The following is a 21,561-nucleotide window of genomic DNA, read 5'->3' as shown; positions in this document are numbered from 1 at the left end:
CCAACACTTGTCTTTATGATTCTGTCTGGCTGTCCTGTTGGGTGTAAAGTGGTATCTCATTGTGATTTTGATTTGTATTTTTCCGATAAATAATGAATTTTAGTTTTTTCATGTGCTTATTGGCCATTTGTACATCTTCTATGGAAAAATGTTTACTGATTTATTTTTTGTCTTTTTATTATGGAGTTGTAAGAGCTTTTTAGATATGTGTCTCTAGTCACAAGTCCTTTATCACATTCACAATTTGAAAATATTTTTTTACTCTTTTATGGTTTTCTCTTCATTTTAATAGTATCCTCTGAAACACAAAAGTTGTTGGTTTTGATGGAGTACAAGCTAAACTTTCGGTGTCTTATCTCAGAAATATTTGCTTAATCCAAATTCACAAAGATTTATGTCCATGTTTTCTTTTTAAGAGTTTATAGTTTGCAACCAGATCTTTGATCCATTTTGAGTTAATTCTGCATATTGTATGAGGTAGTGCTCAAAAGTCATACTTTTGCATATGGATATCCTGTAATGCCAGTAGAATTTGCTGAAAGAATACTGTTTCCCCACTGAGTTGTGTTGGCACTCTGGTTGAAAATCAAGTGAACATAAAAGTTAGAGCATATATCTGGACCCTCAATTCTATCCCTTTGATCTGTATGTCTACATTGATGCTGCTACAACACCTTCTTCATCACTGAAACCTTATAGTAAGTTTCAAAATCAGAATCAGGAGAGCCAAGTCCTTCCTTTTTTTTTAAAAGATTGTTTTGCCTATTCTGTGTCCCTTAAATTTCCATATGGATTTTAGAATCAGCCTGTCCATTTGCGCAAAGAAATCAGCTGAAATTGATGGAGACAGCCTTGACTCTATAAACTAGTTTGGGAAATATCTTAGTATCAAGTCGTCTGATCCATGAACATGGGATGTCTTTCCATTTATTTAGGTTTTTTTTCTTTCAACGATATTTTGTAGTTTTCAGAGTGTATATTTTGTACTTCTTTTGTTAAATTCATTCCAAAGTATTTTATCCTTTTTGATGCTATTGTAAACAGAATTTTCTTAAGTTCATTTAGGGTTACTCACTGCAGATGTATAGAAATATAACTGATGTTTGTATATTGATCTTCTGTCCTGCAACCTTGCTGAACTCATTTATTAGTTCTAATAGTTTCTAGTGGGTTTGTTAGAATTTTGTATATAAAGATCTTGTCATCTGCAAATAGCAACAGCTTTACTTTTTACTTTCCAAACTGGTTACCGCTAGACTTTTTGAATGTTAACGCACAATTTAATATTTAGAGTTACTGAAGTCAATATAGTACAAAATCATTTTTAAAAATGGAAAGAAAAAAAGTGCTATAAAAAAAAAACACACAGAAAAGCCAATAAACTAGGAGGCAAGAAATCTGGTTCCCACACCATTAGTTTGTTGTGTGATCCTGAGCAAATTTCTAAGTCTTTTCTCATTATACATTCTATTTTGCAAATCTTTTTCCATTTGGCATAACTGTGAACTCGGGGTTATGTAAGAAGTAGCTTTCCTCAGTTTTTTCAGCCATTACAACCATAATTTTTACTAATTATACTGAGCATCTTCCTCCTTTTCATTTTTGCCCCTCACAAAGAGAATAAGGTTACCAACACTGGAAGAGCACACCAAATGTATCTTCATATTGAGAGAAAATAAAATTCTCAGGAAAGGCAAAACAGAAGACACCGAGGGAGTGTAGGTAATTACAAAGAGTTATCTTCATGGGAACAAACTGAAATATAAATGAAAACTTCAGAGGTTTGTGGAAGAAATGGACAAAAGTGAGCAAATGGATGAAGCATTTACTCTAGTACTGTACTATTTTAAAACTTTAAATTCAATAAAGACATGAACAATGTTAAAAGTATGTTTTTAAAATATACTTTAAGTTTTCACCACAAGGATCATCTTTTAAAACCAAAGTTTTAGACATTTTTTATTACAATTTTAATTAAAATGGAAAATGTCTCATGATACACAGAACCACATTACATTTTTATGCCAAATGTAGAGTTTCTGCCTCTGCTAGTGCTGATGGTACTAAAATCTAAGTTATACTTAAATATTTTTAATTCCATTTCAAGAGTTTTGGAACCTTAGTTTTAATCTTTGACATAAAGGAAGAGGACTATCCAAAGAAGTACCAGAGTCACCTTTGTCTTTATGACACTGTAGAAAACTCAGAGAACCTTTAGCTGCATCTGGGAAACAGTATTCTTCATTTCCACCTGTTTTATAAGCCTGGACACACTGTTCAGTTTCTTTCATATATATTTTAGGGTTATTCAACTTGTTGGCATTATCTTTCTTGAATTGGGCTGGGTTACGCTTCTGAGAACTATGCTTCATTTTCTGAGTTGTGTTTTTAGCTTTCTCAAACACTGGGACACCTTCTTCGTCAGAGGAATGTCTGTCAAGGCAAACGCTCTTCTTCGTTACACTTTTCTGAGTGGTTTGCACATCAACTTTTCTACTATGATCTAAAGCAGTATTTGGTGGTCCAGCTCTAACACTGAAGGTCTTTACTATTGGATTGTTGACAGAATAAGATTTAGAAGTATTCATTTTATAGTTTTCTCGAAATAGCTGGTCTCCTTTTAGAACTTTAGATTTTCTAGATTCATTTTGCAAATGAATACCTAGAAGATCATTTGAGAGATGTGATGGACAATCAGAACCACTGTTAGTAATACAAGATTCTTTTATGGTAAGTAGGGACAAAGTTTTCAGGTCAACATTTGGCCGTGCATTATCCTGAGGATATGATGATTTTATACGTATTCGTTCCTTTAAAGGCAAATCCTGAAGATGTAAATGAGTAATACCAAAAAGTAGATTCTCTTCAGGATTAGTCTTTTGAAGATCCCGATCCAACACTTTATTAATGTTTGTGGTGCACCATTCTGATTCACATGATAATTCTTCTGGGAAATGTTTAAAATTTTCAGGGATGGCTGTTTCAAGTTCTGATTTTAAACCATGAGAGGAAGTGTTCCTTGGAATAGCTGGAGAATTACTAAAAGAAGTACCTTCCCAGTCAATGGTGCTTAATTGTAGATCAGCAATCGCTGATACGTTATGGGATGAGGTACTAGGTTGACTAGATTCTGGAATTAGAGACTTACTGACAGCTGTAACTTGCTGCATAGCCAAAGGTCTTGGAGAAGACACCAAGTGCTCTTGTGTATTCAAACAGAGAGTATCTTCAGGTAAAATTAAGCTATTCAATGATGCAGAAATAGATTTCTGGGGTAATGCACAATCAGGGGTAATTTCCAAATGTAACTTGGAATTCTGCTTAGAAAAGACTTCATATGTGGGGTTTAAAGTCATCTGTGACTGGAAACTCATCATATCATCTGATTCTGGCCAATTGCTTTCTTTAGACTTAATTTTCATGCCTAGAAAGAAAAAAAAATACAATACTCTTAAAATCTATCTTATTTTCCTTGAGTAAGTAAATTAAGAGTTCAGACCAGAAATCTTCTGCATGAGTAATTATTATTTTTGTCTTTTTTGTCTCAGTGCATTCCTAGAAACTGTGTTATAAATAATCATAACAACATAATTCTTAATAAAATATTATAAAATATTTTCTCTTGGAAACAATGTTATAATTGAATTTGTTTTCCTCATCAAGTTCTAAGAAATAAAGAAAATGTGTTTATAATCCAAAACACGTTATGCATACTAGTTGCTCAACAAGTAATAGTACGATTACTATTAACACTTGGTTAAGTTAGCACACACAGAGCAGAATGGTTTACTCGTGGCTTTAAAAAAGAAGTGTATCAAGACAAAGAAGCAAGAGTAAAATCCTAACTCTTGATTTTACAGAACTTTCAGCAAAATTTAGACAAGATAGATTCAAATAGAATAGGTAACTTCTATAACATTTGTGTGTGGCATAAATAGCTATCAAATGTGATACTTACTTTTTTGTTTCTTCCCTTTCAGTTCTAAGTTTTGCTTTTGATAAACAGCAACAATCTCAGGATAAGCCGCTTCAAACAATGATTCTTCTTCTATTGTTTGTAGAACCAATTCTCCATGTTTATCTTCCAGAGCATAATGTTCTAAAAGATTAAAAATACAGTAGACACAGCCTTAGTTGCATATTTGTAAATTTCAATTTTTCCCAGGTAAGAAACATACCTGGTAAGTTTACCAGGTAAACGAAATCATGTGCAAATTGATAATTCATCACAGTTCTTGCTTTACAACATCTCTGTTTTACTATCTGTTGATACTAGTACAGAAATGATTTTCTTCTGCCTGGCAAGACGTGGAAAAAGATTCCTTTCAAAATGAAAAATTTAAATTCTCTTGCTCTAAAGATGGTACCTACAGGATAGAAAACATTGCTTAGATAAGGTTGGTTGCTTTTAATTTACTATAAGTGTTAAAATTCCAGATAAAGAATGGGAATAGGCAGTTTCCTAAAACTCCCAACATTAACTTTCTTTAGTGATGGCTCCTGAAAAGAACAGAATTGAGGGTACACCCAGGCTCACTGGACTCACAAGCAGCTACTGAATGAAAATGAGAATGCTTGCATGTAAATTTACAATATAATACATAAATAGACTAGATCCTTATGTTTATCCTATATGAGGGGAAAAAATCACATGAGAAGCTACACTATAATGAAAATATTAGTTGATGAGTTTAAAGTACAAACAGTGGAAACAGATGAACTTACAGTGTTTCTTAAACTGGCTAGGAGTACATTTTCTCCCTTAAAAAACAGCACCCACAAAGGACAATGCTCAGTTTTTTGTTTTTTTAAGATTTTATTTATTTATTTGACAGAGAGAGAGAAAACACAAACGGATGTAGCAGCAGAGGGAGCGAGAGAAGCAGACTCCCTGCTGAGCAGGAAGGCCAACATGGGGCTCGATCCCAGGACCCCTGGGATCATAACCTGAGCCGAAGGCAGACGCTTAATGGACTGAGCCACCCAGGTGCCTCTGACAACACTGAACAGAGATGTGCTGCCAAACTGGGTTAATGTGATTTTCTTTCCTGAAAATATACTACAGTTCGTGGAACTGTTGCTAAACAGTCCTCAAAATTCTTCAGCTTTCTCTTTTCCTAGTATTGCTTAGCATGGTTTATCTAATTCCTTATAATTTCATTCTTCAAAATTACCTACAACTTAAACTTTCTTTGAAAAATCTACTGCCTCACTCATTCACATATAATCACACAATCTAATTTCAAAGCCAGATAGATATGAATTTGGTATTACTTTCCATTTTAAATGATCTGTGCTTTCCTTGCCTTCAGTTTGGGAGCTAATTCAGAGTTCACTGCATTTTTGTCTATAGCAAAACAAGAGTAATTTGACAACTATAAATTCTCATGAAAACTAAACAGAGGAAAGAAAAGAGAGGAAGAGTACCTCAGGTGCTATGCAGCAACCTGATTTCTTTAGACCCAACTACACAGTGAAATCCAATGACAAGACTGTTTGCAGCAGCATTTTCTTCAGAAATACAGATCAAAACTACTTCTGTATTATATTCTTAAATATTAATTACAATAGAAATACGAACTTATGATATTAAGATAAAATTACTTAAAGTTTTTAATATTTACTATTAGTCAAAACTATTAGTCAAAATAGCACAGGTAAACTATGAAATCAATCCTCAGTGCATGTAATATGTCTCTTCTTTATTTTATATATATATATATGTTTTATATATATGTATATACATGTTTTATATATAGATATATACACACCATATTTGCTAAACACATATGGTTAAATGTTACAAATTTTGCTTAGAGTGAATACATACCAGGCTTTTCCCATTCTATTTCAAAGCAATGAATTCCATTTCTGATCCGGGTTTTAACGATTCTGAAAAACAAATTCTTCTAATGAGGTCTAACTGCAGGAGTTATTTTGAAATTTTCAATTTGTAGATTGAATTATTCAATTTCCATTGGCTTCTGTTTTATTCTTATAATATTCTAAAAATACTATAAAGAATTATGGCATAATTATTCCTTTGACTAGTTTATTCAAAAGATAATTTTATTGTTAGGTGCATAGAGTTGATGATTGTAATATCCTATCAGTAGATTTCATTATTATTCAGCATTCCTTTCTTCCATAATAATGATTTTTCTTCTAAAGTCTATTTTGTTTCTGTTAATTTTGCTACATCACTTTGGTAAATATTTACATGGTAACCTGTTAAATCTCTTTATTTTCAAATTTTGTGTAGTTTTATTCTGCACGTGCCCTATAAATAGCAGAGTATTGCTGAATTTTGTTTATTCATCCAATATAATGCCTTTTAATTGATGAGTTTAATCCGCTTACATTTATTGTGATCACTGATCTTGCTGGACTCATTTATACAATTTATTTTGTGTTTTCTGTTACCCAACTTTTTCTTTGCTACTTCCCCTGTATTCTTCTAGTTTGACAGCCTTACTTTCCTATTTTATGTATTGGCTTCAAAGACAGAGATTGCATTTCTGGTGTTTTAGTGGTTACCCTTAATGGTTTACATGCATACGCTGGAAGTTTTAATTTATTATCATCATTGTATATTAATCAAGCATTATGCAGCTATTTATATACATATTTTTCCAGTTTTTTAAATTAGCTAAATATATTTTGTTGATTTCTCTTTACTGATTGACCACTGTTTTTTGTTATCCACATCATCCCTCTGGGTTCATGTTTTCTTCTTGCTTTGGTATCTCCTTTAACAGTGCTTTTAATGAGAATCTGTGATTTATTCGCCAACCAGTAAATAAGGCTTTAATGACGTGTAGGTTGCCAATTATTTTTACTCAAAGCTTTGAAATGTTACTCCAGCATTACTGTCATGAAAGATGTATGCTATCAGACTGTCATTCCTTTGTAGTTTATCATTTTTCTTTGATATTTCCTCCCAAACTTTTAGTTTGAAAATTTTTAAACCTTTAGAAAAGTTGCAAGAATAGCACAATGAATACTCATATTCCCTTTGCTGAGTTTTACCAATTCTCAGTTTCTGTCCTTCCATTCACTTTACATTTTTGTTCCCTTTCTGGTTCATTGAAATAGTTCTACAGTTAAGCTTGGCTATATCATTTTATATTTATTTCTTTTAATAATCTGTTATTACGACTTGTTTGAAGCAGAAAAGTGTGCAAAGGCACGAACTTATTGTTATCTTGACTGAAAACTCTGAATAAACTTTTAATATTTCATACTAGACCTTTACTCCATTTTTATATAACAAAGAGCTATATATCCCTCTACTAAAGGTATTAAGATTATTAAAGGTATTAATAAGATTATTACATAGATCATAAGATACTCAAATGGAAACACAGAGACTTCTTTGTACAATTCTTCATATTACCGAATTGGCTGTAGTTGATTAGAATTCCTTCTACCAAGCTTTCTTTCTATCATGTCATAGTGGGTTAAAAGCACTAGCAATTTCTCACATGCATAGTGATTGGGCCATTCCATTTTTTCAAGAGTAAATCTCTGTAAATATAAAACAAATAAAACAAGATTTTGTTATCTCTTGGAGACAAACAGCACTCTCGGATAGTATCATTTTTTTCTTTCAGAATTAACATTAGTTAAAGTAGTATCAGTAAGAATATTCCCAGAAAGAACAATGCGCCTCCTAAGGAGGCAATGTTGCATAAGGATTAACTGTGAGGGTTGTCAGTTTGAACCCCAGTATGGTATTTCCAAGATGTTAGGTAAATTACTTAATCTCTTTTAGCCTTAGGGTTTCCATCACAAAATATAACCCAACTGAGAGATTATAAAGATTAAGTGAGGTTACATGTAATGTGTTAATATGATAGCAAATTTTAATTTTCAATTAATGTTGGCTGCATTAGTATTACTGTTGTTGGTAGGGATAAGCAACAAGTACTTACAATTTATTGAACTACTCTGTTTCCCTAGCCACTATGTTAGGGGTTATTATAAATAATCTCATTTAATCTTCATAGTGACCTCATGAAATAAGTAATATTATTTCTATTTTGAGGATAACACATATACAAGATCACATAGTAAGTGACAGACTGTCCAAATTTAAAGTTAAGTCACTGATTAAAAATTCCAATGCCCTTTGGTGAACATAGCATAATGTATAAACTTGTCAAATCACTAAGTTTTACACCTGAGACTAATGTAACCTCATGTGTCAAATATACTAAAAAAAAAAAAAAAAAATTCCATTGCCCTTGTAAACTACACTGTCTTTTATAACAACATACTTGATCCTCACATTCTTTGGGTATTATGCCCCACCCCCAATATCTTCCTGAATACAGTGAATCTGTACATGGTATGTAAGGAATCTTCTAAAGAAGAGCATAATTATTGTTTGTCTTGTGGTCTGCAAAGTATGGTTCCTATGTGGCAAAGAAATGAAGATTAGAAAAAAATGCTGAAAAATATATGTGCAATCAAAGCTGTTTTAAATCTCCTCTCAAAACAAAGTCATTATCCCTTCTTATCTTCCTAGTACCCAACTACATCGCATAAAGTAAGTATTTATTTTCCGATACCTGAAACAATAATAAATCAGGTCTTTGGTACCTGATTACCTTCACCAATTTATCCTTGTTCAAAAGGAATTCTTGAATAACCTAGCAAGAGAAAATAAAATAGAAATTCAGACTTCAGACTTTTTAAAAGAACTTCTGAAATAAGACATACGTTTGAATTATTAGTTATTACCTTATGGAATGGGAATCCCTCACAACTGCAAGCTTTTCTGAAAATAAATTATATACATGTTGTTAATATAATCAGGCAGTTTTAGACATACCCAATTCATTTCACCTAATCTCTGCTCATTTAATGAAAAATGCCATTGGATAATATCCCAGTCATCAAGCTTCTCTTTGAATAACTATTAAATCACTGTCTTCTGATATAGCCTAATATTTGAACAAAAATCAAAAAAACAGATTTTGTGAAATATTACTAGTCTAGACATGGGGGAAGGTTATGTGAAAATAATTCAAGTAGAGGTATATAAATAGGTCAGGACAGAAAAAAAGGAGTTAAAAAAAAGAACTTACTTTTTAATGCTGTTCTCTACTGCACTCAGTTGTCTATCATGCTCCGTATGGTGCCACTCACAAGGACAACAGTATTCATAATCATGTGGTTCACAATATCGATTAGTTTTACAGAGTTTGCATCCATTACGTACATGCTCCTTAGGTGAACCTTTATGGAAACACAAAGAAGTATGATTTTCACCGCTTTTTAGATTTACCTTCTACATCTTTATTTTTTTTGCCCTTTTCCAAATTTTTAAAAATGAATACTGCCTAGCAAAGTCCTTAGCATATAGAAAGGTTCCAATACATTTAGATTGAACAGAATGATGCATATTGTAATAATTTTTAAGACAAAGTAGATCCTGAGCTATTACTCTTCTGTGACACTATTTTTTGTTGTTTCTATAAATTGTTCTTCTATCTGAAACTATGAATTTGTAACTAGAAATTATAATTTTACAATAATCAACAATAGAAAACTTTGTGGTTTACTTGGTAGCTACATGCAAGAGAAGTAGGATATAATTACTAGCTTTAAAAAAGATTATTTATGGGGCGCCTGGGTGGCTCAGTCGTTAAGCGTCTGCCTTTGGCTCAGGTCATGATCCCAGGGTCCTGGGATGGAACCCCACATTGGGTTTTCTGCTCAGCAGGGAGTCTGATTCTCCCTCTCACTCTCCCTTCTGTGCTATTCCCTGCCTCTCTCAAATAAATAAATAAAATTTTAAAAAGAAAAAGATTTAACAGAATAATTCATGAAAGGCTTTCTTTAATGAGACTATTAAAAGAATATAACAGTTAATTACCTCTGCTAGTGTCTAGCCCTCAGTAACCTGAACAGCTATTTTTAAACTGTGCTTGGAAAATGAACGAATTATGACTACGGCACAGGTGTGGGGCCCTAGTTCCCTTTTGAAGAAAAGCAAGACCACTTTTAACATTGTTTTGGGAATACAGAAGAGCACATATAATTGATAGGAACTAAAACTGTCATTTATAAAGTATCAAAAAACTACAGAATTGAATTTATAAAGTATCCTATAAAAACATTTATTTCATCCATAATTTGACAATGCTTATGAACACATATTGAGACAAATAATTTCTTTTATTTATTATTATTATTTAAAGTTCTTATTTATTTGTGAGAGAGGGAGAGAGAGAGAGAGAGAGAGAGAGAGCATGAGCTGGGGGGAGGGAAGGGTGAGGGAGAGAGAGAAGCAGACTTCCCCTGGGCGGGGAGCCTGACGCAGGGCTCAACCCCAGGACCCTGAGATCATGACCTGAGCCAAAGGCAGATGCTTAACCATCTAAGCCACCCAACAGCCCCAAGAATTTCTTTTAAAAGATGAGCTAATAAGATCTCCTACTCTCTCTTGGGAGTGAAAGGTGTTTTTGATCCAGTATACACTAATGGCATCTTTTTTTTTTTTACCAAGATTAATGAAGAGGAACCAAGTTATTTTCAATAATAATGAACATGTATTAGGAATTAGTTTTAAGTCACTATCTTTGTGCAAATAAAAACAAATGGTTTTAGTCCGATTTCCCCCTAAGACTTAGCAGTATATTTTTTTGTTTAAATGGATTTCTATATTGAAAACATAATTTTAACATCTATGTAATTTGGTATCATAGTTTGAAACTGCACTTACCCTATATTTATCATTTACATCACATTATTTCATTCAATTAACAATCACTGAGTGCCTACTATGTATATGGACACAACTCCTGACACTGAGGATTTTCAATCTACTGAGGAAGATAGGGATGTAACACGTATTGTAAGAAAAGGATGACAATGTGGGTATCAGACACTAATGTTCTAGAGATATCATTCCCTATGTCAGCTTACCTGGATGGGAACACACAGAACAATGGGCCAGTTTTTTAATAGCTAGTGGTTGTGGATCAGAGCGTGATTCTTCATTCCACTGAGTAAACCTGTAAAAAAAAAAATGTTAAAAGGAAAACAACACAAAACAAAAACAGGTCACCAAAATGCCATGCTCTCAAATGTCAGGCTATTCTGTTTCCTTCCTTACCTGCCCACTTGTTTTCTCTTTGATGGTAGATAAAGTCACTGGCCCAGCCTGGGAAAACCCTCAATCTATGTACACCAATTTAAAGACGTGGCCCCAAGGACAACAGAATTGCAACAGGGGGAAGAGAGAATCAGACAGTCACAGCGAAAAAAGAAGGAAGATAGAGTAATGGAAGAGAAGGGAGGAGGCAGCAGAAAGGAGGGAGAGGAGAAGAGACAAAGAATATGTACTCATTTACTCGTGTACTCATTTGTATATATTCATATATTCATTCAGTTTAGGGTATTTTTTTAGAGAATCTTAATTTAGGCAGCAATATGCAGGGAGAATGACTTGTATATATCTTTTTGATCTCTTCTCTATGTGTAAGTATAAAACAAATCGAATCACGTACATGAACATTTTCCTGTGTCAGGAATAGGGGTGAAGGGTAAAGTATAAAACTAAATAGAGCATCAAGTTTCTGAGTAAAAACTGTTTAAAAAATCTAGATCATCTGAAATTATCATTTTCTTAATCTCTTACGTAAACTGCAAAACACTGCCTGTTTAATGACTGATTTTAAGGAAAATGTGTATCTGCTAAGATTTCTACTAAATAAAAGTTAATTTTATTTTTGGCTAAACTTCTAGGCAACATAAAGCCACCAAGGGGATAGTTAAGTATTCCTCATAAAACACAAGTGCTCTGAATTATGTTCCTCTACTTACAGAAATTAAAGTTCTAATAAAAAACTAAATTATCTCTTCAGTTCATTGTGCAGTGTCTGGTACTAAGAGATATTATTTGGCTTTTGGAATTTCTGATTCATTTACTATAAAGACCAAGTATGAGCTTGCTAAAAATAGCATTAATAGATGCTGGATAAATAAATAGAACTTTAACTGTGGGGAAGAAAAAGAGGGGGGAGAGTCAGTCTAAATTAAAATTAGAATGATACATAATAATAAGAAGAAAGGTAATTTTATTCCTTTCAAATGTTCAAACATTTCATAAAATGCTGCCAAAAGCACATATTTGCTGTGACAATAAGGATGATTTGTAGTTAGTGCCATACCTTCTTTTTATTCTTTATATCATTCTTTATCTTATTCTTCACAATTCCCAAATGATTCCATGCCAATGTGTACCTTTTTTTCCTGCTTTTGGCACAGCACTCACTGAAACCAGATTCACTGAAGTCTTATTTTTTGTTGTTTTTTTTTTAATGTTCAGTAGCCACTGTATAGTACATCAATAGTTTCTGATGTAGTGTTCAATGATTCATTAGTTGCGTATAACACCCAGTGCTCATCACAGCACGTGCCCTACTTAATTCATTGAAGTCTTAGATCTATCAGTAGCTTTATAGCTGAAGGAGCTTCTTCTTATTCACTCCATACTTTATCATCATTAATATTAATTCATAATTAACATTAACATAAACCACTGCTTTCATTAAGTAAATATACTTCACATGCTCACAAAACTAAATAGCACAGTTGGTAAACTTCCAGATATTCTGTACCTTAACTATTTTGAATCCTTAAATTGTACAGTCTAAATTAATTAGAATTAATATATTACTAAATATGTGGCTATAAAACAAAAGGCACTCAAGTAAAAATTGTGATCAAGTGTTACATGTTATTAAATATTTGCAATATATCAGGCATTTCACTTATAGAGAATAAATATGGTATCAAAATATTTTATATCAAAAATAATTTTAAATATAAAATTATTTTATGGCTATGTTTCTCTTTACTTAGTGGTAAAACAGTCTAAAATAGCCTGTGGTAAAAGTACACGGTTATAAATAAACACATTTCGCATCGTACTACTTCTGTTTGTAGTGACCTAATAATGAAAAAAATACAGTATGGCTTAGGACGTATATTCTTATCTTTTCTTTGGAAAGTCTCAGAGTAAACAAAGATCAGTTATCATTTTATTTTATTTTAAAGATTTTAGTTTTGGGGGTTCCTGGGTGGCTTAGTTGGTTGAAATCTCTGACTCTTGATTTTGGCTCAGGTCATGATCTCAGGGTTGTGAGACCGAACCCCAGGTTCAGCTCTGCACTCAGTGGGGAGTCTGCTTGAGATTCTCTCCCTCTCCCCACCTCTAAAAAAATAAAAATAAAAATACAAAATCCTTTTTTGGAAAGCATAATATAATACTTTTTGTAATAGTTGCTATTCAATTCAACAAGAATAAATGTCTAATGTCACAAGAAAAGAGTAATTTTTAGTTACCTTTGAAGTAAACTTTGCCCTTTCAAAGTCCGTATAAGTTTTAATGCTTGCTCTTTGCCAACTCCAGGGACTCCCTTTCAGAAAGTGGAAAAGAAAAGCAAATGTTAATCACTGGGGAATGGAGAAATAAAGTATGACATGTCCATTCAATGGGAGGTTGTGCAGCTAACAGAATAAGGTAACTATGTAATGATAGGAAAAGATGTGCAAGATACCTTGCCACATGTAAGAAAAAAATAAAAATCGCCCACCCTGCGATCTAGATTTGTTAAAATTACTACGACATTGTTAATCTATGCAAACCAAAAAGTCACAAGATTATGTACTAAACCACTGACAGTGTTTATTTTAAGGGAGGGAGGAACAGAACTTTAGAGGGCTTTTAATTTTTATGTTAATTATTCTGATAGTCTTTTAATTTGACTTAACTTCAGGTTATATTTGTAATCAGAAAAAGCATGTTCACTTACTTAGATGAACATTTAATCTTTAAAGACCCAGACAATCAAAAGAGAACAAAGAAGAGTTCCAAGTTAACTCTTGAAAAATTAAAACAAGTTGCCAACACACAAAAAAAATGTTAATAAACGTATATTTGCATGACAATTTCTGGTTTGAGTCTTCCAGTTCCTATAAAAGTTTATGAATCTACCTTATAAGCAGGACTGCCATTTAGCCAATATGCACTGGGATAGACATGCCAGTGTTAAAATATTTCCAAACTGATTAGTAAATGGTCACTGCACAAGCATCCTAAATATCTGCTGGCAAAGGGGTCTCCCTCCAGCCTGAATCCCCTTTCCAGCCCCCTTACACTCAGGATCAGCTAGTAAAAGGGTAGCACCTCTCCTAACAGTGGTCCCCAGAAGTCTGTTTTCATGGCTACAGCCTGTGTCTTTGGCATACCCGTTGCTAGATAGTTTGTATATCACCCTTCTTATATTAGCATTTAGCTACATGTTAAGTTTCTTGAAGGTAAATCATCTTAGTTCATAAGTGGTAAAAATCTTCAAGTAGAACAAAATAAACAGATACCAGTTTTGTTACAAAGGATAGAAAACGTCAAAATAGCTAAGGTTAAGACATAATGTAACACCACTGTAGCTAAAATTGGTTTCTGTGAGTTTAATTTTGCAAATTTTTTCTTATGTTCAACATTCGACTGTTTCTAGACTTTAATTATGATATAATTACATATGGGAAATAAGAATCTTCTATTTCAGAATGAGAATTATAATAAAATAATTACTTTTGTGTTACTTAAAAGTTTCCTTTTCCTACTTTCCTACTTTCCTACTCCTGCTTCCTTTTCCTACTAGCTAAAAAAAGTGATTTCTCTCTCTGGTCACTGATGACCTGAGTTAGAAATGATGGTTAATAATTTTACTATTCTGCTATTTTTTCCTCTCTCCTAAGCTCTGGTGAAAAAAAATAGAGATGTCATCCTTTGTTAGACTTCTCTTGGGGACAGAATACATAGTATAAGGAAGAATAGTGTACAGTAGAATGAAGAATTAGTAAGAATACAGAGATGATCAGTAGGGACCTAATGATGGGACTACATAGTAAGAACTACAATTCAAGGCATTCCATATTTTAAAATATATTTAAAATGGAAAAAAAATATATTTAAGAATGGGATTCTCCTTTAATTCTTAATTTATCACTCACCTATTAGTATACCTATTTGTTACAAAGTACTGTACTGTGCATCTTAAATAAAATGTTTTCATGAACAAAACTCAGTGCAATGCTAAGAGGCAAGGAAGGATGAATGGCTTACCACAATAATCATGTTGCCTAGTAACAGTATTACTACTGAGCATGTGCACAGTTGGAAAGCTGCAAGGAAGATTGAAAACCAAAAAACAGACAAACCAGTGATAGAAATTAATATTGGCATGACACAAGAAAAGAGTAATTCCTGTATTTTTTTTTAAATGGTAGTAAAACTCGAATGTGAATCTCTTAGTCTAGAGTAATGGTTTACTGATATTCAAGCTGTGGGCCTAGTTATTATTCGATTCTCGTTTATCACATTCAGTGTCACAATGAGCCAGTTTTTTAATGTCACTTGAAATGCTGATTACTTTCATCACTAAATTGTTTATTATGCCTAAAATTATACTCTAAATTAGGTTCTTAATCAGATAGCCATATTATTTTTATATTTATGCAGCATGTAAGGTATCAAAAAAGACACACTATGACTACTAAGTAAATACAACAATCTAAGCATACCTTCGGAAGATAATCACAGCCAAGTAGTATGGCAAGTCCAACCAGAGCATCTCTATCCAAACCCAGTTTACTCTTGATAGATGATATTGTATAACAATCAACATGTGGATCCTAGAAGAAAGTACAGATTTAGTTTAATCTTCAAAAAAGTAAACATTTATAAATTAAACATTACATAAAAGAATTTGTCTCTAAATGCTTAATTATTCCTAAGCGTTAAAATAGGAAAAAATTATCCTGATCACCAGAATCTTCACAGAATCTATCATTTCAATATCTGGAAATAAAGTCATAGTTTCAAAAACTGGCTTAAAAAAATAAACTATAATAGTCAAAATTTTCCTCTTTATTATTTTTTGACAGCTACAAAAGAGTTTCACCTTACAAAATTAGACACTGTAAAGTATTATAAAAAGTAAAACATTCCGTGTAATTGCAGTATCTAAAGTTAACTATTAAACTATTATTAATAATGTAGTGCATATTCTTTTTTTTTATTAGTGCAGAGGTAGAATTTAGTGATTCCTCAGTTGCATATAACACCCAGTGTTCATTACATCAAGTGCCCTCCTTAATGCCCATCCCCCAACTATCCCTTCCCCCCAACTTCCCCTCCAGGAACCCTCAGTTTGTTTCCTAGAGTTCAGTGTCTCTTATGGTTTGTCTCCCTCTCATGCATATTCTTTCAAAAATTACTCTGACATATATACACAAATATTTATTATTATTAGCTATATTTATAAATTATACAAAAGTACTATTTTGTAACATTTTTTGCTCACTAATACATCTTTAATATCAATAATACATACCTTTTTATTTATTTTTTTAGTTTTTAAAATGTTTTTAAAGATCAAGAACTGAGGTGGGATCAAAAGTCAGCTGCTTAAAGACCCAGGAGCCCCAGTACTATCACTTTAATGACCGCTTGCTATTACATACAATGGACTCTGAGGCAATGTTTCTCAGTGGGGACACTATTAGCATTTTCAGAGAAGTAACAGAATCATCTGGCAAGAGGTTTAGCTTTCCTGGCTCCAATCTATCAAATATCTGTAATTTCCCTTGCCCAACCTTGAATAGTTACAACTAAAATTTCCCCTGGCAATACCTCTCTAACTGAGAACCATAGCAGCGTTTAACCATTCCCTAGAAATTGGCATTTGAGGGGCACCTGGGTGGCTCAGTCAGTGAAGTGGCTGGCTGACTTCAGCTCAGGCCATGATCTTAGGGTCCTGGGATCAAGCCCAGTGTCAGGCTCCTGGCTCAGCCCTTCCCCGTGCTGTGCGCACGCTCTCTCTCTTCGGGTTGTTTGTCACATTTTTGTAATTACGAACAATGCTGCAATTAACATCCTCGTACATCTCTTCTTGCATATTTAGAGGTGTTTTTGAGGATAAATTACTAAAAATGGAAATTCTGGGTCAAAGCAAGACATTTCATATGTATTTTTATAATATATTATTGAAACTGATTTAGAATTAAATCATGTGAAACAAATCAAGCCCTTAAGAAGGAAATCCACATTTCAGAGAAAATGAACTATGTGTCAATATTTGTAACAACATTTCATTTCACTTAGCAACTGCTATGTGCCAGGCATTATGGTAAGTATTTTACACATATTGTTTCATTTAATTATTTAATAATCCCTTTTAAAAAGGTACTCTGTGAAACAAATGCTAAAAAAAAGAAAGAAAAGTACCTTGGTATTCATAGTGAAATTCCTATAAACAGTCTGGGCGCCATAGAGGAAAACATCCCCATCATTGGTGAGACAGCCGTCTACATAACCACTGGCATTAAGATAAGCACACATGGCTTCAGCTTCCCCAGCAGCTTGGACCCAGGGAATGCCTAAGCATTCCAGCATATCGAGGCACTGAAAAGAAAACATAGGTGCAAGAAATCTAAGAACATTACTGTATTGCTATTTTTTTCAGTGTTTAACTGACATCTGTATTATAAATATTAATTGTAACTATTTAGGTGTTTTAACAAATTGTGATATCTAAGGAACAATTGGAAATTTGAACAGTGAATGAATACTTTAGGGCATTAAAGAATGACTGCTAAACTTTAGGTGTGACAATAAGAAATGTATTGTGGTTATGTTCTTATTTATTTTTAAGAGTCCTTATCTTTTAGACAAAGATATTGAAATATCGAGACTGAGGCAATTTTATGTGTGGGACTTGCTTCAGAATGACATGGGAGTAGGGAGTGAGTGGAGACAGATAAAACAAGATTGACCAAGAGCTGATAACTGTTTAAGATTGATGATGGGTTACTTTTATATTGACTTAAAATTTTCTATAACGAAAGCTTAAAAAAATAATGTCAATTAAAAAGCAATCCAATTCAGAGGAGCCTGGGTGGCTGAGTCGGTTAAGCATCTGCCTTCGGCTAGGGTCATGGTCCCAGGGTCCTGGGATCGAGCCCCCATCGGGCTCCCTGCTCCTTGGGAGCCTGCTTCTCCCTCTCCCTCTGCCCGCTGCTCTGCCTACTTGTGCTCTCTCTCTGTGTCAAATAAATAATCTTTAAAAAATAAATAAGTAAATAAATAAATAAATAAAAATAAAAAGCAATCCACATTCAGTTAAAAAATAATTTAAAAATTATATTTTAGGGGCGCCTGGGAGGCTCAGTTGGTTAAGCATTTGCCCTCAGCTCAGGTCATGATTGCAGGGTCCTGGGACTGAGCCCCAAGTTGGGCTCCCTGCTCAGTGGAGAGTCTGCTTCTCCCTCTGCCTCTGTCCCCCCTTCCTGCTCATTCTCTCTCTAATAATAAAATCTTTAAAAAAATTACATTTTTAGAAAAAGCGTTAAATATTCAATTTTCACTGTTTTGTTCAATGTTATCTCAAGATTTAAAAGAAATATCTTTAAATGATTAATAATCACATTAAGATTTACATCTGCAAAACTACAAAAATTCTTCTCACATGATGCTCAACTTAATACAAGCTCTTCCAAAGAAGATCCTAATATCAAATTTTACTCGAGACCTTACAGTTCTCTTTCCTCTATCATGTCTGTACAATGACACTCTCATGTTGTGCGAAACCACATAGGGACCGGTTGTTGATTTGCTCCTAGAAGTCAAATGTCTGTGCAGGCTGTTTCTGCCAATGTGCTGATTTATAAATAATCCCCTGTGAGTTCCCTTTGTGCTATGAGTTGAACCCAGATGAACAGCTTGTAGTCTAGCCTTATAGCCTAGGGCATTCTTTCTTGTTGCTCATGCACTCTACAATGAGAAATACCGGGCATGGTGAGGAAAAGAGGCTTTTTAACTGTAGTTTCTAGAAACTGATGCTATAAATATCATCTTTTGCTTTAACTGATTGCTTGCATGCTGTATTACATAATAAAAACCTCTGCCAGATGTTGCCCAAGGTGGACAGGGTTCAAAAAGACAAAGTACTATGTTGGAAAAAAAAAGGTACTTTTCAGGACTCTGGCTGGGTGACTTTAGGGTGATAGTTTTGTTACAGATGTTACTTCTGCCTTCCTCTAGATAAGAAATATCCTTCCAGGGGCACCTGGGTGGCTCAGTTGGTTAAGTGTCTGCCTTCAATTCAGGCCATGATCTGGGGGTTCTTGGGATCAAGCCCCATGTCCAGCTCCCTGCTCAGCACGGAATCTGCTTTTCCCTCTCCCTCTGCCCCTCCCCCGTTTATGCTCTCTCTTTTCACTCTCAAATAAAATCTTTAAAAAAAAAAAAAAGAAAGAAATATCCTTTCATAATAAAAAAAAGAGTGTGGAAGTTATTTCAGATTCCTGCATTATTTGTCATTCCAAATCTTCAAAAACCAGCACAGATTTTGTGATAAGGCTGGTTATAAATTTCCCTACCCTAAGTCTGTCACATGGGGTGGTATTAGAGGAAAACTAATTTGTGTTTCATGCTTATACCTAAAAGACGGCCGTGAGTTAGCAGGAAGTAGGGCCTAGTAACTAAGGGTACAGATATATGAAAATGAATTTTTTATTCATTCAGACAACACTGAACACTGACACAATGCTTGAAACATCACAATTACTGCAATAAAGAAATAGAAATGGAGCAATTTTCTCAAGAAGAGATGGACATCTTGTTGCTTTATACTAGGTATTTCATGGCCTGAGTATGTGGACCATAGATATTTCCAGGAACAGACTATGTAAGAAATAATTAGAATCCAGTACAGATATTTTCTTCAACTACTGACAGTCATTATGGTGGAAAATCACTAATTGAAAACTATTTTTTAAAATCATATTACGAATAGAAAATAAAATTTCAAGAGAAAAATGATTATTTTATGTAATATGTTTTAAAAGGAATGAAAATTTTAACCACAATTAAAAAGAAAAATGGGGGTGCCTGGGTGGCTCAGTTGGTTCAGCGTCTGCCTTCAGCTCAGGTCACGATCCCAGGGTCCTGAGATCGAGCCCTACATCAGGCTCCCTGCTCGGCGGGAAGCCTGATCCCCCCTCTCCTACTCCCCCTGCTTGTGTTCCTTCTCTCACTGTGTCTCTCTCTGTCAAATAAATAAATAAAATCTTAAAAAAAAAAAAGAGGTAACACGTACCAACTCCCTACTATGTAGTAGTTGCTTTAGATATTGTATATGTTGATTTTTTTTTTCAAATTTTCACCACATCACTGTGAAGTGTTACTATCCTCATTTCACAGGGTAGGAAGTGAGGCAGATATAATTTAAAAATCTTGCTCAACATTTCAGAATTTCTATATGCCAGAGCCAGGCTTGAACTTGGGTCAGTTTTACTATGGAATATAAACTCTCTTATCTAACCACACTGGCCTTCTAGTTACAGTAAGCTTAGTGAGTATTAAAGATGATGATATAACAACCTTTATCAGAGTATAATGTATTCTCTAACTCAAACAGAATTACTGAATCATATCTAAACACTCACCTCTTTTAAAACTGATTTAAAATGTGATCTCCCTGTTTTCTGAGACCATGTTTTTCCCGAAGACCCATACCGAATCTGATTCCTCTTGCTTATGACATCAGCTTTCAGCTTTGGGGGCTCCCCTTCCATAACGAACACCAGTTTTACATCCATTAGTGTTAAATAGGAGATACGAAAAAATAAGTTCCTTAAATATAAAAATCAGTAATCCGTTAATAATCATATACCAATAGCAAAAGTCACCACAGCAATATGACATAATGGCAAGAACATCAGACTAATACCAAAAAGGTTACATGCAATCACATTTTATGTATTTGTATTTTAAGTGAACTGAGAAACCACTGAATTTTTTAAGCAGGAGAGATTTATGATGGTTCTCAGTGCTACATGGAAAATGGTTTAGAGAAGGAGGAGGCCAGGAGCTGAGGGAAGAAAACTCACAAAAGATGTCATTTCAGTACAGATGAGAGATGATGGTGTCACACACTAAGGTCCTGCCTCTGGACATTGACAGAAGTTTCTAAACACAAGGAATATTCTGGAAGTATAACGGGCAAGACTTCCTGATAGACTGGATGTAGGAAGGGGTCAAAGAATGGCTCCCAAATTTCTGGCTTCTAGTCACCAAAGCATCCTGTGGATATGGGAAGTAGGCAGCTAGGTCTGTGAATCTGGAGCTCAAATGTGTGAGCCATCGATTTAGAGATGGCAGACACTGACATGTTAATATATTTTAAAATCCCAAAATGTACAGCAACAATAACAAAGAAAGTGGAAACAAAACTACCTGCTTACGCAATCATACATTTATATCCTAAGAATGTTTACTATACCTGAGGTGGGGCTTCATGACTGTTCCAATCATTTTTTTGACTGTCTGTGCTTCACAAACCCAGAGACTCAGATCAACAGCAATGGTTTTCCCACAAAGATCATGCAAGTGGAGGTGCTGCTTAACAGGCTCCAAAATTTGCCACAAGTCATACACGCCCATTCTGGTGATTACCTGCTGTGATTTGAAACACACGTGAT

General features: G+C 33.9%; 2 protein-coding genes across 3 annotated transcripts in view; one reads left to right on the top strand and one right to left on the bottom strand.

Moving 5' to 3' along the window:
* Nucleotides 1–21,561, top strand: part of SMC6 (structural maintenance of chromosomes 6) — a 118,653-nt gene that overhangs the window by 13,485 nt on the left and 83,607 nt on the right. The gene's annotated exons all lie outside the window — the stretch shown is intronic.
* Nucleotides 1,889–21,561, bottom strand: part of GEN1 (GEN1 Holliday junction 5' flap endonuclease) — a 28,029-nt gene continuing 8,356 nt past the window's right edge. Inside the window, exons 2-14 of one of the 2 annotated variants that reach the window (XM_027622760.1) lie at nucleotides 21,363–21,535; nucleotides 20,527–20,713; nucleotides 17,306–17,482; nucleotides 15,601–15,711; nucleotides 13,360–13,433; nucleotides 10,936–11,024; nucleotides 9,093–9,243; nucleotides 8,746–8,782; nucleotides 8,574–8,654; nucleotides 7,397–7,527; nucleotides 5,831–5,892; nucleotides 3,959–4,099; nucleotides 1,889–3,424 (exon numbers count right to left, since the gene is read on the bottom strand). In XM_027622760.1, coding sequence (XP_027478561.1) covers nucleotides 2,103–3,424; nucleotides 3,959–4,099; nucleotides 5,831–5,892; nucleotides 7,397–7,527; nucleotides 8,574–8,654; nucleotides 8,746–8,782; nucleotides 9,093–9,243; nucleotides 10,936–11,024; nucleotides 13,360–13,433; nucleotides 15,601–15,711; nucleotides 17,306–17,482; nucleotides 20,527–20,713; nucleotides 21,363–21,523 — 2,724 coding nt within the window. In that variant the 5' untranslated portion in view covers nucleotides 21,524–21,535 and the 3' untranslated portion in view covers nucleotides 1,889–2,102. Of the gene's footprint in view, nucleotides 3,425–3,958; nucleotides 4,100–5,830; nucleotides 5,893–7,396; nucleotides 7,528–8,573; nucleotides 8,655–8,745; nucleotides 8,783–9,092; nucleotides 9,244–10,935; nucleotides 11,025–13,359; nucleotides 13,434–15,600; nucleotides 15,712–17,305; nucleotides 17,483–20,526; nucleotides 20,714–21,362; nucleotides 21,539–21,561 lie in introns of both variants that reach the window. The other variant, XM_027622759.1, reaches the window with a different exon arrangement.

This window comes from Zalophus californianus, chromosome 8, assembly GCF_009762305.2.
Source record: "Zalophus californianus isolate mZalCal1 chromosome 8, mZalCal1.pri.v2, whole genome shotgun sequence".
In the NCBI taxonomy this organism is placed as follows: domain Eukaryota; kingdom Metazoa; phylum Chordata; class Mammalia; order Carnivora; family Otariidae; genus Zalophus; species Zalophus californianus.
The sequence above is the reverse complement of the archived record's forward strand: the minus strand, read 5'-3'. Positions and strand labels throughout refer to the sequence as shown.